At 42.7% G+C, this 18,433-nt stretch overlaps 2 protein-coding genes across 13 annotated transcripts in view; one reads left to right on the top strand and one right to left on the bottom strand.

Annotated features, from left to right (window-relative positions):
• The window catches only part of PDS5A (PDS5 cohesin associated factor A), a 66,669-nt gene extending 53,781 nt beyond the window's left edge, over window positions 1-12,888 (bottom strand). For 4 of the 8 annotated variants that reach the window (XM_087965763.1, XM_087965768.1, XM_087965765.1 and 1 more), the window contains exons 1-2: window positions 12,567-12,888; window positions 11,773-11,955 (exon numbers count right to left, since the gene is read on the bottom strand). In XM_087965763.1, coding sequence (XP_087821889.1) covers window positions 11,773-11,955; window positions 12,567-12,593 — 210 coding nt within the window. In that variant the 5' untranslated portion in view covers window positions 12,594-12,888. Of the gene's footprint in view, window positions 1-11,772; window positions 11,956-12,442 lie in introns of all 8 variants that reach the window. The other 4 variants (XM_087965766.1, XM_087965770.1, XM_087965767.1 and 1 more) reach the window with 1 other exon arrangement.
• Window positions 12,889-16,349: 3,461 nt separating this feature from the next.
• The window catches only part of N4BP2 (NEDD4 binding protein 2), a 39,904-nt gene continuing 37,820 nt past the window's right edge, over window positions 16,350-18,433 (top strand). For 2 of the 5 annotated variants that reach the window (XM_087965749.1, XM_087965748.1), the window contains exon 1: window positions 16,350-16,497. The gene's annotated coding sequence lies outside the window, so the exon portion shown is untranslated. The remainder of the gene's footprint in view (window positions 16,498-18,433) is intronic. The other 3 variants (XM_087965750.1, XM_087965752.1, XM_087965751.1) reach the window with 3 other exon arrangements.

Here is an 18,433-nt window from a genome sequence, read left to right as displayed (position 1 = left end):
CCCAAACACATACATACCTGTGCCCATGAAAATCTACGAAAACATATATGTGTGTGTGTGTGTGTGTGTGTGTGTGTGTGTGTGTATGTATGTATGTATATGTTTTCTTAAGTTTTCGCGGGTACTTACATGTATGGTATTCAGCTTTGTTCAGATATTTTCCCACGTCATTATAGTTGTGCTTTTAAAGTTGTAGCAATGCTTCGGCAGAATATCATCTGCCATCATCAGGCTTCTGTATTGTGTTCATCTGTGAAGCCTGATGATGGCAGATGAGATTCTGCCGAAACGTTGCTACAACTTTAAAAGCACAACTACAATGACGCGGGAAAATACCCGAACAAAGCTTAATGCCATACATGTAAGTACCCGCAAAAACTTAAGAAACACACACACACACACACATATATATATAAATAAATCTGTAAGGGCCTCCTGGCACACGTTCCCTGATTGCCAGGAGACCTTCACAATAATACTGTGTGTGCGAGGTTGCTATTAATTAGTGTGATGCTCCTGACAAGAACCTGGCTGATGAAATACTTGCATTTCCAGTCCACCTCAACAACCCTTAATGAATTAGTCAACAGAAGGCCGTGATATCGATTTACAGGATCCACTGGGGTCTGGGGCACCAAGGTATTATTAAGGCTAAAGTCGGTATCAAAAGATTGTAAACGCAACACACCCAAGCACCCATACAGAGACTGCAAGAATAACTGCAATCTGAAGAGCAATTACTCAGGTTCACTTCCAAATAAGACTGCTCCAAACTCAAAAATTGCAATTAGTTATTGGCAATCCTCAAAATACTCCCCATATATGATAGCCTGTAGAATGTGGTTTAAAGCAGTGGGATTCTCAACCTGGGGCCCACAGACCAATGGTGTCGTCACAGGGGGTTCCATCAGGGCTTGAAATGTTATGATTTAAATCTTAAGTCCTGGTGCTCCGTGGCCACAAAAGGTGTATAAAGAGGTTCCAGGGTGAAGAAAAGATTAAGAACCTCTGGTTTAAAGTAAAACATGGTACCATAAACATTAATAACTAGCAGGGTACCTGTGCTTCGCTACAAAACTATGTGATTGGGCAAGTTTTTGGGGAGGAAAATAAGGGGGGGGGGGAATGCTGCCTCTGCCTACCAGCATCCATCGGTATTCACCTGGCTAGCATCCTGTCAGTGTGAGAAGGTTGAGGGCTGTTTGGAAACTGAAAGAGTATTTGTTGTGTAAGCAAGGAGACAGCAAGGAGCCTGGGCGTGGCTTAGCTCAACTGCAGTTGGAACATATTTCTTTTTAGGTGGGGAGTGAGAGTTGAGGGCTGTTTGGAAACTTAAACAGTATTTGCTGTGTGAGCAAGAAGGAATCCTTTTTTAGTGAGCACCTAGAAGCCAAGAGGAACATACGTGCCAAATTTCAGGTTTGTAGGCTTTACAGTTCTGGAGATTTTGTGATGCGTGTTATTTCGCTTTTATATAGAGATAGATTTACAATATGAGATTTATACACCCAGAAGAGATACCAGAGTCAGATGGACAGAGATTATTCGGTTCTAAATACATTAAACTCTAGTACCTCTGGAAACAATTGAACTAGTTAGAAAGCTATGAAATATAATGTCTAAATTAAAAAGTGGCCCTTCTTCCCATGCTAGGTAAGTTGACTTACCTAGCTTAACTTAACTTTAGAAATTGGAAAAAAGATAGTGATGTGAAAAAACAGAATGGAAGCCTGGATACTGATTTTGGACCAACTGACTGATGATGAAGATGAAGTTTTAACACACTCAGGGTTAAGAGATAAATATCAGGTGTTATCCAATTGCAATCTTTACATCTACATCATTTCTTAACGACACTGTATGAACCAGCAGCATTTTGAGCTCCTGAGATACTAGAATAACTTGTTAAATCCTTTAAAACTAAAAAAAAAAACCTGTTACTTTTTAATAGATATTTGTTATTAATAAACCAATTTGATAAGCATATGCTAATACATGGCAGAAATATAGAATTAGAGTTCTTTCTATCATTTTCTGACGTTAGTCCTATCCAGGACTTCATGGTAAGTTCTAAAGAGGGCCCCAGTATCTACGTTAAGTACAGTATTTTCAAAATTACTTACAGAGGGTTCTGGATCTGTGCCCTCTGTGTTCTGGAAATGTTTATCTTTCACAGAGCTTTCTCCTCCTTCACCAACTCCATTTGTTTAAAAGTATTTCTTTTCTTTTTTCGTTCCATTCTGTTGCCTTACTATTTCGGTGTGTGTTTCTAGTTTCCTGAGCTTAGTTTAACTAGCACACCCAACTCTTGCAATCCAACACTTTTTTCCTCGATCTGTTTTCTACCAGATGGCGTCTTTCTTCTCAATGGTATGTGCTGGACAACTCTGCTGCCAACACTAACCAACTTATCCTAGCAAACCCAGGAGTCAAAAGTAAAAATAAATTCTGAGTGTGCTAATCCCCCTTCCTTTTTCTGTTAAAAATGAATTAACGGGTGGGATTTTTTTTTTTTTTTTGCCTATCTTACCCAATTCAGGCACCTGCCACACACCAAACCCCCTTTTAAAAAACCTAAAATCCTCATTCTGTCTCCTGTGTGAAGCAACAGCAAATTGATAGTTCTTGCTGCTACCATCTGTCTTCTCCGGGTGTTCATCATCTGATGGTGATAAGAGAAGGCTCCAACAATCTGCCCTGCCTTTTAGGATGACTAAGAGGTCAAAAGTAAAGAATAGAAAGAATATTTATTTAGCATGTGACTTAAATTTTCACCTTCACCCCCCATTTTGTCGAGAGACTAAAAAAAAACCCTTTTATCTTTAAAAGATAAAACACAAAAACTCAAAAAAGATAGATAGATAGATAGATAGATAGACAGATAGACAGATAGAAAGAATAATTCTCCAAGCAAATTACAAGATAGTGCTGGATTGCCAGTAATGAACATTTTTCCTTGCCTGAGAAAGGAGATACAGGCATTCTGATGTTACAGATGGAGGCTTTAAATAACATGAATATTTTTCTGGCCAGCCTGAATAATAAAAAGTAAAGCTGAAGTTACAAAGTACCCTAATTTATACAAAGAAAAAGTATTAGCATTTCAGATTTTAATACAAATATAGAAAAAAAAAAGAGAAGAATAGTATGAATCCTACTTGCAACAATAAATGATCTATTTCTGTAGAAACAGTATTTTTAAGCTTTTTTCAGTTGGATTTCCTTTTTTTCTCCCCTGGAAATTTTAAACTTTAATTTTAAACTCTGGGGAATAAAGTTAACCGCTCTTTTCTGTTTCTTGCTGTATGAGTTGCACCTAAAAGTTTTAAAACAGCTAAAGCTTTTCTACAAGGATTGAGAATATCTGCATTTGTGAACATGATGGAAGGTATCTCTCAATGATTATACACTGTGTTCCTGAGCCTTTGCTAATATGTACCGAATATCTAAGCAATCAAGATGTGCAGTAAAGTCACAACTCTGACAATGTTCACAGGTCTGTGGAAGCCCACAAAATTACTGCAAGAAAAACTGTCACCTGAAATGAAGAAGTAGAGAATTTATTGCATTTTCAATCCATAAATAGAATATACTGGTCCCAATTTTAATGTCCTATTAATCTTTGATCTCCATTGCAAAATCTGTTGGATAACCCTAAGTTATCAAATAAAAATATGCTCAGACACTCTGGAATGACTTCTTTACAATGTTCATTGTACGAGTCAAATACTAATGTATTAAGTTACATTTGTCCAGATCAGCAAGGAAATACAAAACTTTTCCAATTTGCAAATTTACCTCAATGCCAGCAAAGAGAAAAATTCAGGTTAGCATTTGTGGATTTGGAAAAAATAAAATACACGGCTAGAGTTTTTAGCTACCAAAATTTGCCTTGCCATCCAATGATTTTCTCAAAATGTAACCCAGGCATGCACTGACAGAAGTTGTGAGAAGATACCATCCTGACAAACTCCAGCTGAAATGGAGAAATTGATTATATCCTTCATATGCTCAAATCTGATATTTATTGCCTGGTAAAGGACCTTTGATAATTGGACGTGTTTGATAATTAACTGGTTTCCCATCTCCCAGGAACGTTACCTAAAGGGCAATCAAATTCTATTCAAATTCTACTCTGAAATCAATAAATCAAATTCTACTCTGAAATCAATAAATGCTATACAGGTAGTCCTCGACATACAACAGTCTGTTTAGTGACCATACAACAGCACTGCAAACGACTGACTTATTGTTTTTCACACTTACAACCGCTGCTACATCCCCATGGTCATGTGAACAAAATTCAGATATTTAGCAACTGATTCATATTTACCACAGTTGCAGTATCACCTTTTGCGACCTTCTGGCAAGCAAAGTCAAGGGGGAAGCCAGATTTGCTTAACAACTTGTCCTTCTAACTTAACAACTGGGGCAAGAAAGGTCATCAAATGGGGCAAAATTCATTTAACAACTCTCTCGTTGAGCAACATAAATTTTGGGCTTGATCGTGGCCGTAAGTCGACTAGCTCTATGTACCTCTTAAGGAAACTCAATCCCCAATTCCAATAGTTGCCAGATTGCAAATAAATTTGATTATTGTAACCACACCCTGGTCTCCATCCAGCTCGATTTTCTCTAGTTTTGTTCTCTCTTCCAGATCAAAGGTAATTAAACAACTACATAGACTAGATATTGCAAACAGAATGCAAACGTAGTTATATTTCTTCCAGCATATCCAATGCTCGCTTCCATATAATGACGTAAGCAGAAGCCTGCTCTTACATTCAGCTATTTTTACTTCTTTCACAAGAGACACTGTCAAGATTTACATCTGTTAAATTTTCTCCGATTTCTAGGAAACATTTTTCCAAGGTACTAAAAAAAAGTTAGCCTCTTGCACTAATGCTTCAGTAGTTGTAACGTGTTGTTATGCAGATTAATGGCACGCACTAAGGGGTGCCAGTCTAATATTTCATGATTATATTCCTAGGATTCATAAAGTTAGCATGTATCATCCAATGCACCACCATTGCAATCTGAAAAGCAATTAAACTAAATATAAATTGAGTGAGTACCTAACACAAAATGACACTAATTTTTTAAAAAATGACTGAAAGCAAATATTGAAATTTCACTCTTAAAATATTTAAAGGTATCTCAAAGTTATCACCAGCTGGTTAATCATATAACAGTATCATCATTTCTAGATGAATTCTTACCAACACTATTTGTTTCTTTTTTGTTTCTGCTAGAGTTGAATGTATTTTTTGTTTTGTTTTGTTTTTCTTTTACTTTTTATGATAAAACAATTATATATATATATATATATATATATATATATATATATATATATATATATATATATATATATATATATATATAATAAAACACACAATTTTTTTTTCTTAAAAGCAACAAGAGCCTCTCTCAATTACAAAAGAGAATAAATTATATTCCCAAATTTTCAGACATCTGAGTCCTATTATCTTTTTCACAATGAACCTTTTCCCCCTGTTATGGGATCATTCTCTTTAAAATAAATACTTGCCAGCTTATAAACTCATCTCTTTAAACCAGTGTTTCCTAATGTGGGCAAGTTCTACACTTGTGGACTTCAACTCCCATAATTCTCAGCCATGGACATGTCAGCTGAGGGATTCTGGGAGCTCAAGTTCAAACATTAGTACAACATCCAGGCTAAAAGCCCTACCTGAAACCTTGTTCTGTACCACACAGTTCCTCCCTTTATTATATTTTTAAAATCTGTCATTCATTTCATTCTTCAGTTTATTTTCCTTGCTGCAATTGTTTCTGTTGAACAAAGACAATAGCTTGCATTGTGACAAATTTAAGCACAACTTCTGTTTATTTTCCCCGGCCTTTCAAAAACCTTCAGACCTTGAGCCAAATATCCTTACAATCTCAAAAACATTTCTTATTTCTTCAGAACTATTAATTTTCTTGGCTTGAAGGCTAGAGTGGACATTGTGACAACTACAATGAGGACTAGCTGTATTCTGGGCCAATAGATTTTTCATTAATTTGATATCTGATGGATACTTTGAACATGTCCAATAACATCACTAGTTTTATAATTCTAGAAAAAAATAGCATTTGTTTTAATTTTATTACACATCAAGTATATTTCTAACAGCTAATTAATCAGAATCATATTCTAACCCATACTGAAAAGGTTGAGCATACTTTATAGGAGGCCAGGCGGAAAATGTGGACGACATATATAAGATTTGCCATTGAGTCCTCCACACAACAGGCAATTCCAGTGCATTAAAGTCATCAATTCTACTGAACATTTGTTTTCATGTGCCAGAATTTCAGTGATCTTTCAAATATGGAGATGACACAAGAGTTTGATGAAGAAGGAAAAGACAGAAACAACAAAAAAGGAGGAAAATTGTATTTGTACAATTGTACAAAATTGTATTGTAGCAAACAAATGCATTCACATAAAGCGGTTTCTCTCATTCCATTGAAATACTTAATCCCCTAATATAGTGCATTCTACTTCTTAGATTTCAATGCCACTTGACTCCAGAAGAGGCTGAGTGGCTTAGAAATTTAAAATATTACATGAAATTAAAAACAAACAAACATTGAAGTTGCCAAAGAAAAGAAATGTAGGAAATGGCTTCAGTTGCAAACCATTGTTCTATGCCCTGACTTTCTAGCCAAGCCCTGGCCCACTAACTAGGACATATAGTGCCAGCAAAACAGATGCAATCTTCCTTGTTCACTTAGCAAACCTTCAGTAAAGTCTTTCTCACAAAGGCCATCTTAATAAGACAAAAAACTGCAATTATTTCTGCCATAAGTCTTTACAATCCTTAAGTCAAGCCAGACCTGATTTAACCACCATTTTTAATGATGGTCAAGTAAATCACGGTGGTGATTAAGCAAAACTGCAGTCAATAAGCAAATGCTGCAAACTTATTCTCCCGAATAGGCATCATTTCCCCAGAAGCTGGCAAGAAAAGAACGCAAATCACCATCACTGTGGGACACCGCGACTGCTCATAAGAGCAAGCGCTTACGCTGCCCAGTTCCCAAACTGCAATCGCGTGATCATAGGGGATGGTGCAACGGTCATAACGGCAAGGACCGGATTTTTTTTCCAGCAATGTCGTAACTCTGAACGATTGCTAAAGGAATGGTTGTGAAGCTGGGGACTGGCTGTAAAGAGAAGACAGGAAAGATCTATGACTTCTTCATAGGTCTTCTTGAGGCCAGAGATGACACAGCAAAGTCCAATCGAGTTAAATCCTTTATTTTACGCCAGGGGTCTTCAAACTTGACAGCTTTAAGACTTGTGGACTTCAACTCCCAGAATTCCTCCTCCAGTCATGTTAGCTCCGGGATTCTGGGAGTTGAAGTCCACAAATCTTAAACTTGCCAAGCTTGAAGACCCTTGGTTTACACAAATGGACAGAATCTTGCCGAAGTCAACCTACTAGACCAGTGGCCCCCAACCTTTTGGGTGCCAGGGACCGGTTCTGTGGAGAGAGGTTTTTCCACGGGTCAGAAGAGGTGTGGTTTCGCATGCTGCCTGCATCCCATGGATGGGATTTCACTTGTTTGTGTGGACCAGTTTCTGGCATGCCACGGACTGGTGCCGGTCCACAGACAAGGGGGTTGGTGACCCCTGTACTAGACACATCCTAAGAGATTCTGGGGTATGGCTACCCTAAACCTCTTCTTGCCTCTCCCATCCAGCTTGGGATATGCAGCCTCTTCATCTGGGCTTTTCCCTGGGAAAGCCAAAATACTTCCTCCTCTGCTTCTCCAGTTGCACTTTCCATCACACTTGAGGATGGCAGAAAGCAGGAGGAGGAGATAAGAAGCATCATGGTCCCAGTTATTCCTCAAATATCTGCTGAAATCTTCTAGGAGTATTGCTATTCGTGATTAGGTTGATTAGATTGAGACATGGCACAATTTTGCAAGATACATAAAAAATAGTAGGCAAAAAAACTAAGCAAGCCACATCGTGGTTTAGCACAAGAAATGAACCCCCTCACTTTTTCTACAGCAGGAGGCAAGAGCGCACAAAGCAGCCAAGAATAGAGGGTTGGAGGAGAGCAGCTCTCTTCCTCCCCCCCCCTCCCAAAAACCCAAGCAAGATATCACATTATATAAAACAAGTTGTATGCAAAACAGAGATGATTAAATTCCTCCTAATCAAATGATCTCCTCTCTTTCACTAAATCGGAATACCATTCCTAAGTAAACATTAAAGTAGCAGTTTCCACAAATGAAATTCGGGATTGCCATGCCACATGTTAAAGAAGTGATATAGTTTTTCAGGCTAACATGTTGGCTTGTTGTTATACCACTCAAAGCTTCAGGAAGAATTCCGACACTATAACAATGAGTTGGCTGGGTTCAATCATAGCCTGCTTGGTCATCATTCAAAACACAGATACCTGCATTCAAACAACATGCTAAGCAAAGCTCAGAAAAAGAAATCATGATTTAGCACACTATGCTCACTTTATCACAGTAAAAGTATCTACCTAGCTAATATCTAAAGGTTGATTTCCTGAATAAATTACATTCTGCTCATGGAAACAAGGTTTACACTTTGGACTAGTCCAATTTACTCAGGTAAGTTACAAATGGTTATTATTTAATAATCAATAACATGCATTTTATAATATGACTGGTTTTACACAACATACAAAACCAAAAAATCCCTGATATGTGTGAATTTCAACAAGATCTACCTACCTGACAGCCAAAGATCTTGAAATAGTGTACTTCGGCATCTCTTACACCAGGGATCCCCAACCTTTTCGACGCCGCGCCCGGTTCCGGCGTCAGCTGGCGCGCCCATGACCCGGTTCCAGCGTCAGCTGGCGCCGCCATCTTTTTTGACGAAAATCACTTCCGTGACGTCACGAAGTGATTTTTCAAAAAATGGCGGCGCGCTTCTGGTGAGCTTTTTCGGGTAGAAATGGCTTTCTACCGGAAAAGCTCACCGCGCTGGCGCCGCCATCTTTTTGACGAAAAATTGCTTTTTTACCAAAAAGATGGCGGCGCCCAGCAACCAGCGGCCCGGTAAGGCTTGTTCATGCGTTCGGTACCGGTCCGCGGACCGGCGGTTGGGGACCCCTGTCTTACACTGAATAAAGCCTAATCATCCAGGAACATTATTCCTATAAATGCACACTCCATCACAAAGTTTGCTAAACTTTCATTCTGGTAACTAATAATGTCCACAAAACTGCTAGTTCTTTCAGTTGTTTCTTCAGAAATAGAGGGTATGATTTGAAAAAGAAATGAAAATGCAAGCTTCCAATCCCACTGTCCGATTTTTTTCTTTACTATTTAAAAAAAAAAAAAGCTCTGTATGGCAACAGCTTCTTTTCTGAAAATAAAAAAACACCATGTTTTTCAATTTCGTCACCTCCATGTGGGTAGAGCAGATGGAATAGTTGTTTCATCTCAGCCCTAACCTACACATTTTTTTTCAACCTGTCCATAAAAAGGATGAAATGACAAAACTACCTTGATGGTATGTCACATTGAACCCAAAATGAATCATGGTTTTGCATTACAGACTAGGCTAAAAGTCTAATTTGTGGTCCCAATATGCAGTGTGAACACAACCGCTCACTGCTTGCAGAGCAACTTGATTTTCAATTTAGCAAGAAGCTGCTGTGTTATATGCTACTCTGGGTAAATTATCCACGTTCTTCCCTGCCACCTTGGAGCAATCTCCACTTCCTCTTTTCTACCTCTGTCTCTCACATTCACTTCCTATCCTTCACTTTGTTCAGATCAAGCTAATTTCTATAGAAAACAGATTTTTCTTTCTGGCAAAAACAACAAACCCTGCAAGCAACAATAAGCATATACTTAATCATTCCACCATTCCTGAAAATTCATGAAAATTTGAGGACAGGTATTTATCAGCCTTAAATATGGCTGTAGAATGTTTTGTATCATCAGCTATTATTTTCTAATAAGTATTATTAGACCTAAGCGTGTTATTTATTTTAGTGTTGCACTCTTGCTTCTGCAGCTGTTGTGCAACTTAATAAAAGGGCACATTTAAGGTGTACAGAGCACACCTTGAATTTTATAGTGCTCTTTAGCAGATTTAAGGTGCTAAAGAGCCATTTGTCAGAAATGGTGTAGGGTCTCCCGCTTGGGTGGGGAGGTTGGACTAGATGACCTACAAGGTCCCTTCCAACTCTGATTATCTGTTATGTTAAGGTGTTAAGGAGCCCCATAAAATACACACAAAAATTGGGGGGGGGGGAGAGAAAGAGAGAGATATGTCCTATCTGAAAATAAGAGGCACAAGGCTTTTGAGAATCAAAATGACACTAGAGAATGAAATGGCAAATAAGAGAACAACTCTGAGGTCAAACACAATTATCAATCCCTCCTACACAATGGAATATTTTATTTATTTGTATCCCACATTTATTGCTTTTAAATAACTCAAGGTGGCAAACATACCCAACACACCTTCCTCCTCCTATTTTCTCCACAACGATTCTATGAGATGAGTTGGGTTGAAAGAGAGTGACGATCCAAAGACACCCAGCTGGCTTTCATGGCTAAGGTGGGACTAGAACTCACAGTCAGCTAGTGATTAGCCCAGTCACCCGGCTGACTTTTACCCCTAAGTCGGGACTAGAACTCACCATCTCCTAGTGACTGGCCCAAAGTCACCCAGCCAGATTTCTTGCCTAAGGTGAAACTAGAAATCCAAGTCTCCTGGTAATTGGCCCATCCTGCTGAATTTCATGCCTAGGGCAGAACTAAAATTCACAGTCTCCTGGTTTCTAGCAGAGCACCATAACTGCTGTATTGAACTAAAAAAGAGTTTATGTATTAATAGATGGCTTACAAACAGTGGTTGCAATCGCCCTAAGGCAAGTTCAGAGGATATTATTGGCCCTCAAATAACCCAGCTGATGTTTATGCCTAAGGCGGCACTAGAACTCAGTCACCTAGTGACTGGCCCAGTCAACCAACCAGCGTGCATGCCTATATGGGCACTAGAACTCAGTCACCTGGTGATTGACCCAGTCACCCAGCTAGCTTTCATGCCTAAACCAGCACTAGAACTCAAGTCACCCAGCTGGCTTTCATGCCTACATGGGCACTAGAACTCAGTCACCTGGTGACTGACCCGGTCACCCAGCTGGCTTTCATGCCTAAACCAGCACTAGAACTCAAGTCGCCCAGCTGGCTTTCATGCCTAAACCAGCACTAGAACTCAAGTCACCCAGCTGGCTTTCATGCCTACATGGGCACCAGAACTCAGTCACCTGGTGACTGACCCAGTCACCCAGCTAGCTTTCGTGCCTAAACCAGCACTAGAACTCAAGTCAACCAGCTGGCTTTCATGCCTACATGGGCACCAGAACTCAGTCACCTGGTGACTGACCCGGTCACCCAGCTGGCTTTCATGCCTACATGGGCACTAGAACTCAAGTCACCCAGCTAGCTTTCGTGCCTAAACCAGCACTAGAACTCAAGTCACCCAGCTGGCTTTCATGCCTACATGGGCACTAGAACTCAGTCACCTGGTGATTGACCCAGTCACCCAGCCCAATTTCTTAAGGTGGGGCTAGAACTCCCCGTCTCCTGGTGATTGGCCCAAAGCCACCCAATTCCCCTTTGATGCCTCAGGCCAAACGATAACTCCCCGGCCTGGTGCCAAGAGTATTCCAGTGCCCCTCTTGTATGACTGGGAAGCTAGGCCAACCTATCAGGGGAGAATAATGGGGGGCTTACCTTCAAGCGTTTGACCACTTCGTCGTTGGTGATCTTATCCGTGATCTCCTTCACTCCAGGCGGGTAGAAGATGATCTTGCCATCGGGGGGAGGCTTGGGTTGGGTGGACGGGAAGTCCATCCTGGCGCTGATGCCGACGCTGCCGTCGAGAAAGTTTCCTTCTCCGCAGGCTTCTACCGGCCTCTGCCGGTGGCAAAACAAAAGTTCAGACTTTCCCCAGCCGTTGATTTCCTCCCCCATTTCGAAGCCTCGAGTGGAAATAAAGGCCCCTTTCCCACGACGACGACCGGGCTCGCCGCTCGTTTCCACCCTCTCCGCGTCCGGGCCGGGCCGAGTCCCACGGGGGCCCGCCCGGCAGCGCCTTCCTTCCCCCACCCTCACGCGGCTTTCCGCGATCAGCCCCTCCGGGCATCGCTACCACGATGAGGGCCGGGCTCGGGCGGGAGCGTTGGGGGAAGGAGCCCCCAGGGCCCGCAGAAAGATCCGAGCGGGGAAGGAGAGTCCCGCCGCCGGGATAAGGCGCCTCCCGCAAGCGGGCAGGCGAGGCCTAGAAGTTAGGCCTCAAAACGACCCGCAACACCCGGTGGGGGCAGGGGGTGTCCCTCACACGGCCGGAGGAGCCCCCCGGCCACTCTGCGGCCACTTGGGCCGCTCCCTCGGCAACTTTTACCTCAGCACTTCCCTCAGGCGACGCCCGGCTCCGGCCAAGATGTCGCCCCTGCCCTCACCGGCGACTGGAAGAAGCCACCGCCGCCGCCGCCAGACAGATCCCCGCGCCCGGCCCGCCTTTTTACCTCATGCAGCTCCGGGAGGTGCAGCATCGAGCAGGCGGTGGCGGAAGGCGGCGGTGGTGGTCGGGGTCTCCGGCGTTTCTGCCGCTCGCTGGTGCTGCCACGATGCGGACCGACCTGCTTTTTCCCCCCGCCGCCCCGCGCTTCTTGCCGCCTCAGTCAGGCCCGGCGGCTGTCGGGGACGCCTGGGCCGAGCGTGCGCCTGGCCGCGGGGAGACAGTGCCGCTCCTCGGCCGGCCGGGGAAGAACAGCCCAGGAGGAGAGGAGGTGAGGCCGCCGCTCGGCGCTCCTCTCCGGCGACCGTCCTTCCACGCAGGCGGGGAGTGAGCAGGCCCGCCCTCCTGGCCGCGGGCCCAGTCGGATGGGGCCTTTCCGCGCTCGGGACCGCGGGGAGGCGGCGGCGAGGGCAGCAGGCCGCATCCTCCGAGCGGCGTCTCTGAGGCCTCGGGCCTGGCTGGATCGGTTGGTTGGCCGGCCGGGAACCGGCGTGGGACCTTCCTGCGGGATTGTTTGTGTGTGTTTTCTCTTCAAAAGGTCCCCTTCGAGGCCCTGACTTCGGAGTAAATCTCTTTAAGGGGGTCCTGGGTGGGTTTCCCCATGTAATAAATAAGGAATAAAAAGACTAATAAAAAGAATATTTGCAGGAAAGCTGGGATGGTGGGGGGAGTGCTATTTGGGGACTTTAGATGGGCTGTTCCCAATATTTCAGATTCATTTAAGTTTTTCCATCTTAATTCATGATTCATCTTAATTGAACTAATTCTCAGTGCTGTCTAACGTCTTTGTGTATATTTTTACCCATGTAGTATGGCTGCAGTATTATTATTGTGTATATTTGCCCATGTGGTATGGCTGTATTATCATTATTTTCTTTACCACCCACTCTTATTGATATCATGCAATGATTATTGTTCTGTTGCTTTGCGTGTACAGGAGACAAATTCCTTGTGTGTCTAATTACACTTGACCAAATAAAGTATTTTATTTTATCTACTTTATTATTTATCTTAATGTATTAATTTATCTTAATTTATTAAATAAAATTATGAATTTATTTAATTGATCAAATGTATTAATTTTTCTGTTATTCGGTTATCTACTATTTATCTTGCTCTCAAGATGAGTAATGGGAAATAAAGTGCACAAAAGAGACTGAGAATGCTGGCTTGGTGTCTGGGTGATTAGTTCTAATCTCTTCATTTTAGCTAGTTTGTGGTTAGTTTTAGCTTAGTGTGTGGCTTAATGTGTGATGAAAATGCAACTGATCCCTGGTGAGCTGGCTTCATTTAGGGCAGGGATGCCCAACGTTGGCAACTTTTAAGATTTGTGGACTTCAATTCCCAGAATTCTCTAGCTGGTTATGCTGGCTGGGGAATTCTGGGAGTTAGTCCACGGGTCTTAAAAGTTGCCGAAGTTGGACCCCCCTGATTTAGATACAGGATGTTCTTTGGATGCTGTGTTTTCAATTGTAGCTTAATCTATTTTAGCATTAAAAATTGCAGTAAAAATCTTTGAGGAAAAAAAGAAGGGAGGAGTTATTAGGTATGTTCGCTGCCTTGAGTTACTTAAAATAATGAAGACTGGATAAAAAGGTTTTTTTAAAAATGTGAAAGTTACCAATTTCAATAAACACGATTAAGCCTACCAGCATTGTGTATGACATATCTGGTTGATGATTTCTATCTAATGGAACTTGTTGCTTTAAGAAGTTAAAACACCCAGTAAAATGATTTGGGTTACCAATGATACTTGGACACAATTGGGGTTGCACAGGTGGGCAAATATAGCTTATTATTCAAAAGGAAGATTGTTCATAACTGGTCAGTGATGATGACAATTTTATACTCATCGCCAAAAAGGGAAACTTTTTTTTAACCTACTTTATACTGAACCTGCTTTTGTCCTGTCATTTATTCCGTTTTCTTATGCTGCTGTCATGCTATTTCAGCCATGTTTCTAACCTTTGCCAGCATTATGTCACACTGTTATCAAATAACTTTGTTTAATTAATTAAATTTATATGCCACTCACCTTGCTATCAAGTTTTTCTGGATGGCTTGCAGTTTAACTACATATTTTTACATATAGTGACCACACATGAAGAAGAAAATGCAAATACTGTGCAGATATTTGCAAATTTGAATGCAACTAGAACTGCCATAATGATTTTATATGTTTTAATTTTTTATTGGGAGCCTCTCGAGTTGCCTGAAAAAGGGTGGCTATATAAATATATTAAAGAATGTTTTTAAAAGCAAAATTGTAGGCACTGCCTGGGGCTTTGAGATCTAGATGACATCTAGCCATTTCATATTACTGTATTTCATTTAATGTGTCTACTACTACTATATTAGTAGCTTGTAAGTGGCCATGAGTTTTACAATTCTCAGAGTATATCTGACGTGTATGAAATCTTAAAAATAGATCCCAAAAAGGGTATGTAGGAAACCTTGGTTTAGATTTCAGTGGCTTCAGTTTAATTGTGTGGGATACAAATAAATGTAACTTTGAACACACGTCAAAGAGGGAAAGCCGGTTTGGCATTTTGGATCTGAAAAAACAGGTTTAGCTGGAGTTATAAGCAAGTCCTTCTCATACCAAACTTTTTTCATTCCTAAGACTGCGGTGCTTTGGATTTCATTCTAGTAAATGCAATAGAAATGTGAACGCATATCTATTACGTCTATAACTAATTAATGCATTTCAAAAAAACATTCTGAGCTCTTAACAGTAAGTCTTTTCTTTAACTGAAGGAACGTTTTAAATTATTTTTACATCTGTGGGGGCATCCTTGAATCATCACACAGAGGCAAGTCTGAAAACATCTGGCTTTTAATTCTGTCACGTTGCAATCAAACTCTGGCAGCACAATCTGAATTATCCCTTTGTTGCGGAATAGGAGCTAGGAAATGCATGCAACTTGTGGGTATGGTGCAGTGACTCTGGGGTTTGCACTGGCACCAAGGACAGATCCAAAGTGAAGTCCACCCTTGGTCTTGTAAGTTCACTGAGGGACTTTTGACTTTGGGGTAATCCTCTCTCACCCCAAGCACCCCACAAAATTGCTGTTTTGCAAAAAAAAAAAAATAGAGGAAGAAAGGTCCCACCCAGTTCTCCTTCTATCCTCCTCCTCTCCTGTCCCTCCTCCCCTCCTTTTCCTCCTGTCCCTTCCTTCTCTTCCTCCTCCTCCTTCTCCTGCCCCCCTCCTCCTCTTCCTCCTGTCCCCCTCCTCCTCCTCTTCCTCCTCCCCTCCTCCTTTTCCTCCTGTCCCCCTCCTTCCTCCTCCTGTCGTCCTCCCCTCCTTCTCCTCCTTGTCCTCCTCTTCCTCCTCCTCCTGTCCTTGTTGAAATGATGTTGCCTAGTTTTTGCATAACGTCCACAAGCAAACCACCAAGCTCAGAGATCACCAAGGGACCTACAGTCCTCTCCTTCAGTTCTTCTTGTCCTTCTCCTCTCCCCAAACCCCACTCCTTCCTATCCCTCGATGGTGTTGCCTATTTCGGTAATGCCAAGGAAACCACCGAGCAACAGAGGAACCCCCACCTCCAGCCCCGGCCTGTCCATATCTCCCTAATGGGATCCCGGGCTGCCAAAACTCCCAAGCGGCCGCAAAGGCACCTCGCCCTCCAACGGGCCTCGGGCCCTTCGCGGGAAGCCCGAACGGCGAACCCCCGGAGAAGTCTTCCCTCCCCGCCAGGGCCTGCCTCCACATGGACGCTGCAAGGCCTTCCCGCGAGGAGCGAGCGGTAGAGCCCGGCCGGGCTCCGGGGGAGGGAAGGGCGGCAGCAGCTCCTCCTTCACTGGCGCGCTCGGGCCTCCTTGGCTGCTGCTCCTCCTCCTCCTCCTCGGTCAGGAAGCGCCGCCAAGGCTGCTGGTGTTGCTGCCGCCGCCGCCGAGGCCGCCCCCCGCAGAAGGAGGCGGATCTGCTGGCGAGGTAAGGGGAGGCTGCGGCCCTCAGAGAAGGCCGGAGGGGCTGAGAGAGGGAAGGAAAGGAGGCGCCCTCAATGGCGGCGCCTTTTTCCCGCCAAAAAAAGAGGCCGCTTTGCCTGGCTTCTCCTGGCCGGGCTCCCAATCCCCACGGCGGCGCCGAAACACGGACCCTCCTCATAAAAGGAAAGGCCGGGGGCTGGAACCCCCCCATTTCCTCAATCCCCCCCCAAAAGCCCCTCAAGGTGGGGAAGGGCCCGTCTCACCTCAGGATTAACCAACTTCACGCGCCCCCCCAGGCCGCCCTGCCCGCTTTTATTTTTATTTTTATGCATGGATCGCCGGTTTTGACTCGTCTCCTTTCCCCCCGAAAAATTGGGTCCTCTATCCCGCCCCCTTTGGGGAAAGGGCGATCGGCTCCCCCTCTGATTAAAGGCAGTCCTCGATTTACAACGGTTCGTTTACTGACCGTTCATTGTTGGGATGGATTGGTGTGTTCAGTCAGAAAAAAACCCGAATGTACAGGTAGCCCTCGACTTAACAGTTCGTTTAGTGACCGTTCAAAGTTACAGCGGCACTGGGGGGCGGAAAGGGGGGGTTATGACAGTTTTTCCCCCAGGGGTAACATTTGCAGCATCACGTTTTGCAACTTTTTGACAGTAAAGGGGAAGCCAGATTAACTTAACAACTGGGTTACTAATGTACCAACTGCAGTGATTCGCTTAACAACGGTGGTGAGAAAGGTCGTAAAATGGAGCAAAATTAACTTAACAAGTGTCTTGCTTAACAGAACTGTCGGGCTCAGTTGTGGTCGTAAGTCAAGGACTACCTGTAGTTAAAAGAGTTCCTGGAATTATTAAAAATAACAATAAATCCGTTATGGTTTGATGGGAGGCACATGCCAACTTTGGATAACATTAAAAAAAATCATACAGGTAGTCCTCAATTTACAATCTCTTGCTTAGTGACCGTTCCAAGTTACAATGGCACTGAAAAAAAGTGACTTAGCACCGTTTTTCTCACTTAACGACCCGATCAAAATCCACGCGCTTGGCTTCTGACTTGTATTTATGAACCTGGGTCACAGGTCCCCTTTTGCAACCTTCTGACAGACAAAATCAGGGCTCATTTGTGATCGTAAGCTGAAGACTATCTGTATTCTACTCTATTTATAATAATAGTACAGCATATTTATTTTTTTAACTTGTACTTACTATATTACTCTTTGCTTTTAGAGTGAAATGGCATGGAAAAGTTATTCCCCCTTGTACCATAATTGGACCAGCTATTTACTGTAATTTAGAAATGTCTTCAATATCCTTATTATTCTTGAGATTTCTGAACACAGCATTCCATCATCTCCAATATAAGTTTTATGCTAGTGTTCTTGACTCTGATGTTTTTTTTCTTTCAGCTATGGAAATGTTGCTTTTTTTTCTTTTTCTGGAGCTTAGATTGAGAATAAGTTTGCTTATTTTCTGTACATCTCCAGTAGGCATTTGTTTAATAATCATAATGACACTGTGGTAGTCATGCAGATTAAAATAAAAGTCCAATAAAAGCTCTCTAGTCCAGCTGGACACTTGGAAACTGCACAAACATATCTATTCAGTTTTCTAAATGGTTACAGAAATGATTTGCCATTGTCCTGTTCTTTAAGTCAGTGATCCCCAACCTTTCTTATGCCGCGCCCGGTATCCCCAACCTTTTTTATGGCGCGGCCCAGTACCGGCATTAGCTGGGCGCCGCCATCTTTTTCATCAAAAAAACATGGCGGCGCAAGCGCTCGGTGAGCTTTTCTGGGTAGAAATGGCTTTCTACCCGGAAAAGCTCACGGAAGCTGGCGCCACCATCATTTTGATGAAAAAGTGCTTCCAGTGAGCTTTCTACCCGGAAAAGCTCACCGGAAGCACTTTTTCATCAAAAAAGATGGTGGCGCCCAG

Source organism: Notechis scutatus, chromosome 4 (assembly GCF_049901735.1).
Source record: "Notechis scutatus isolate UNSWTSFEM ecotype Mainland chromosome 4, rNotScu1.2, whole genome shotgun sequence".
NCBI classification, from domain to species: domain Eukaryota; kingdom Metazoa; phylum Chordata; class Lepidosauria; order Squamata; family Elapidae; genus Notechis; species Notechis scutatus.
Note: the sequence above shows the minus strand (reverse complement) of the source record. Positions and strands in the feature narration are given on the sequence as shown.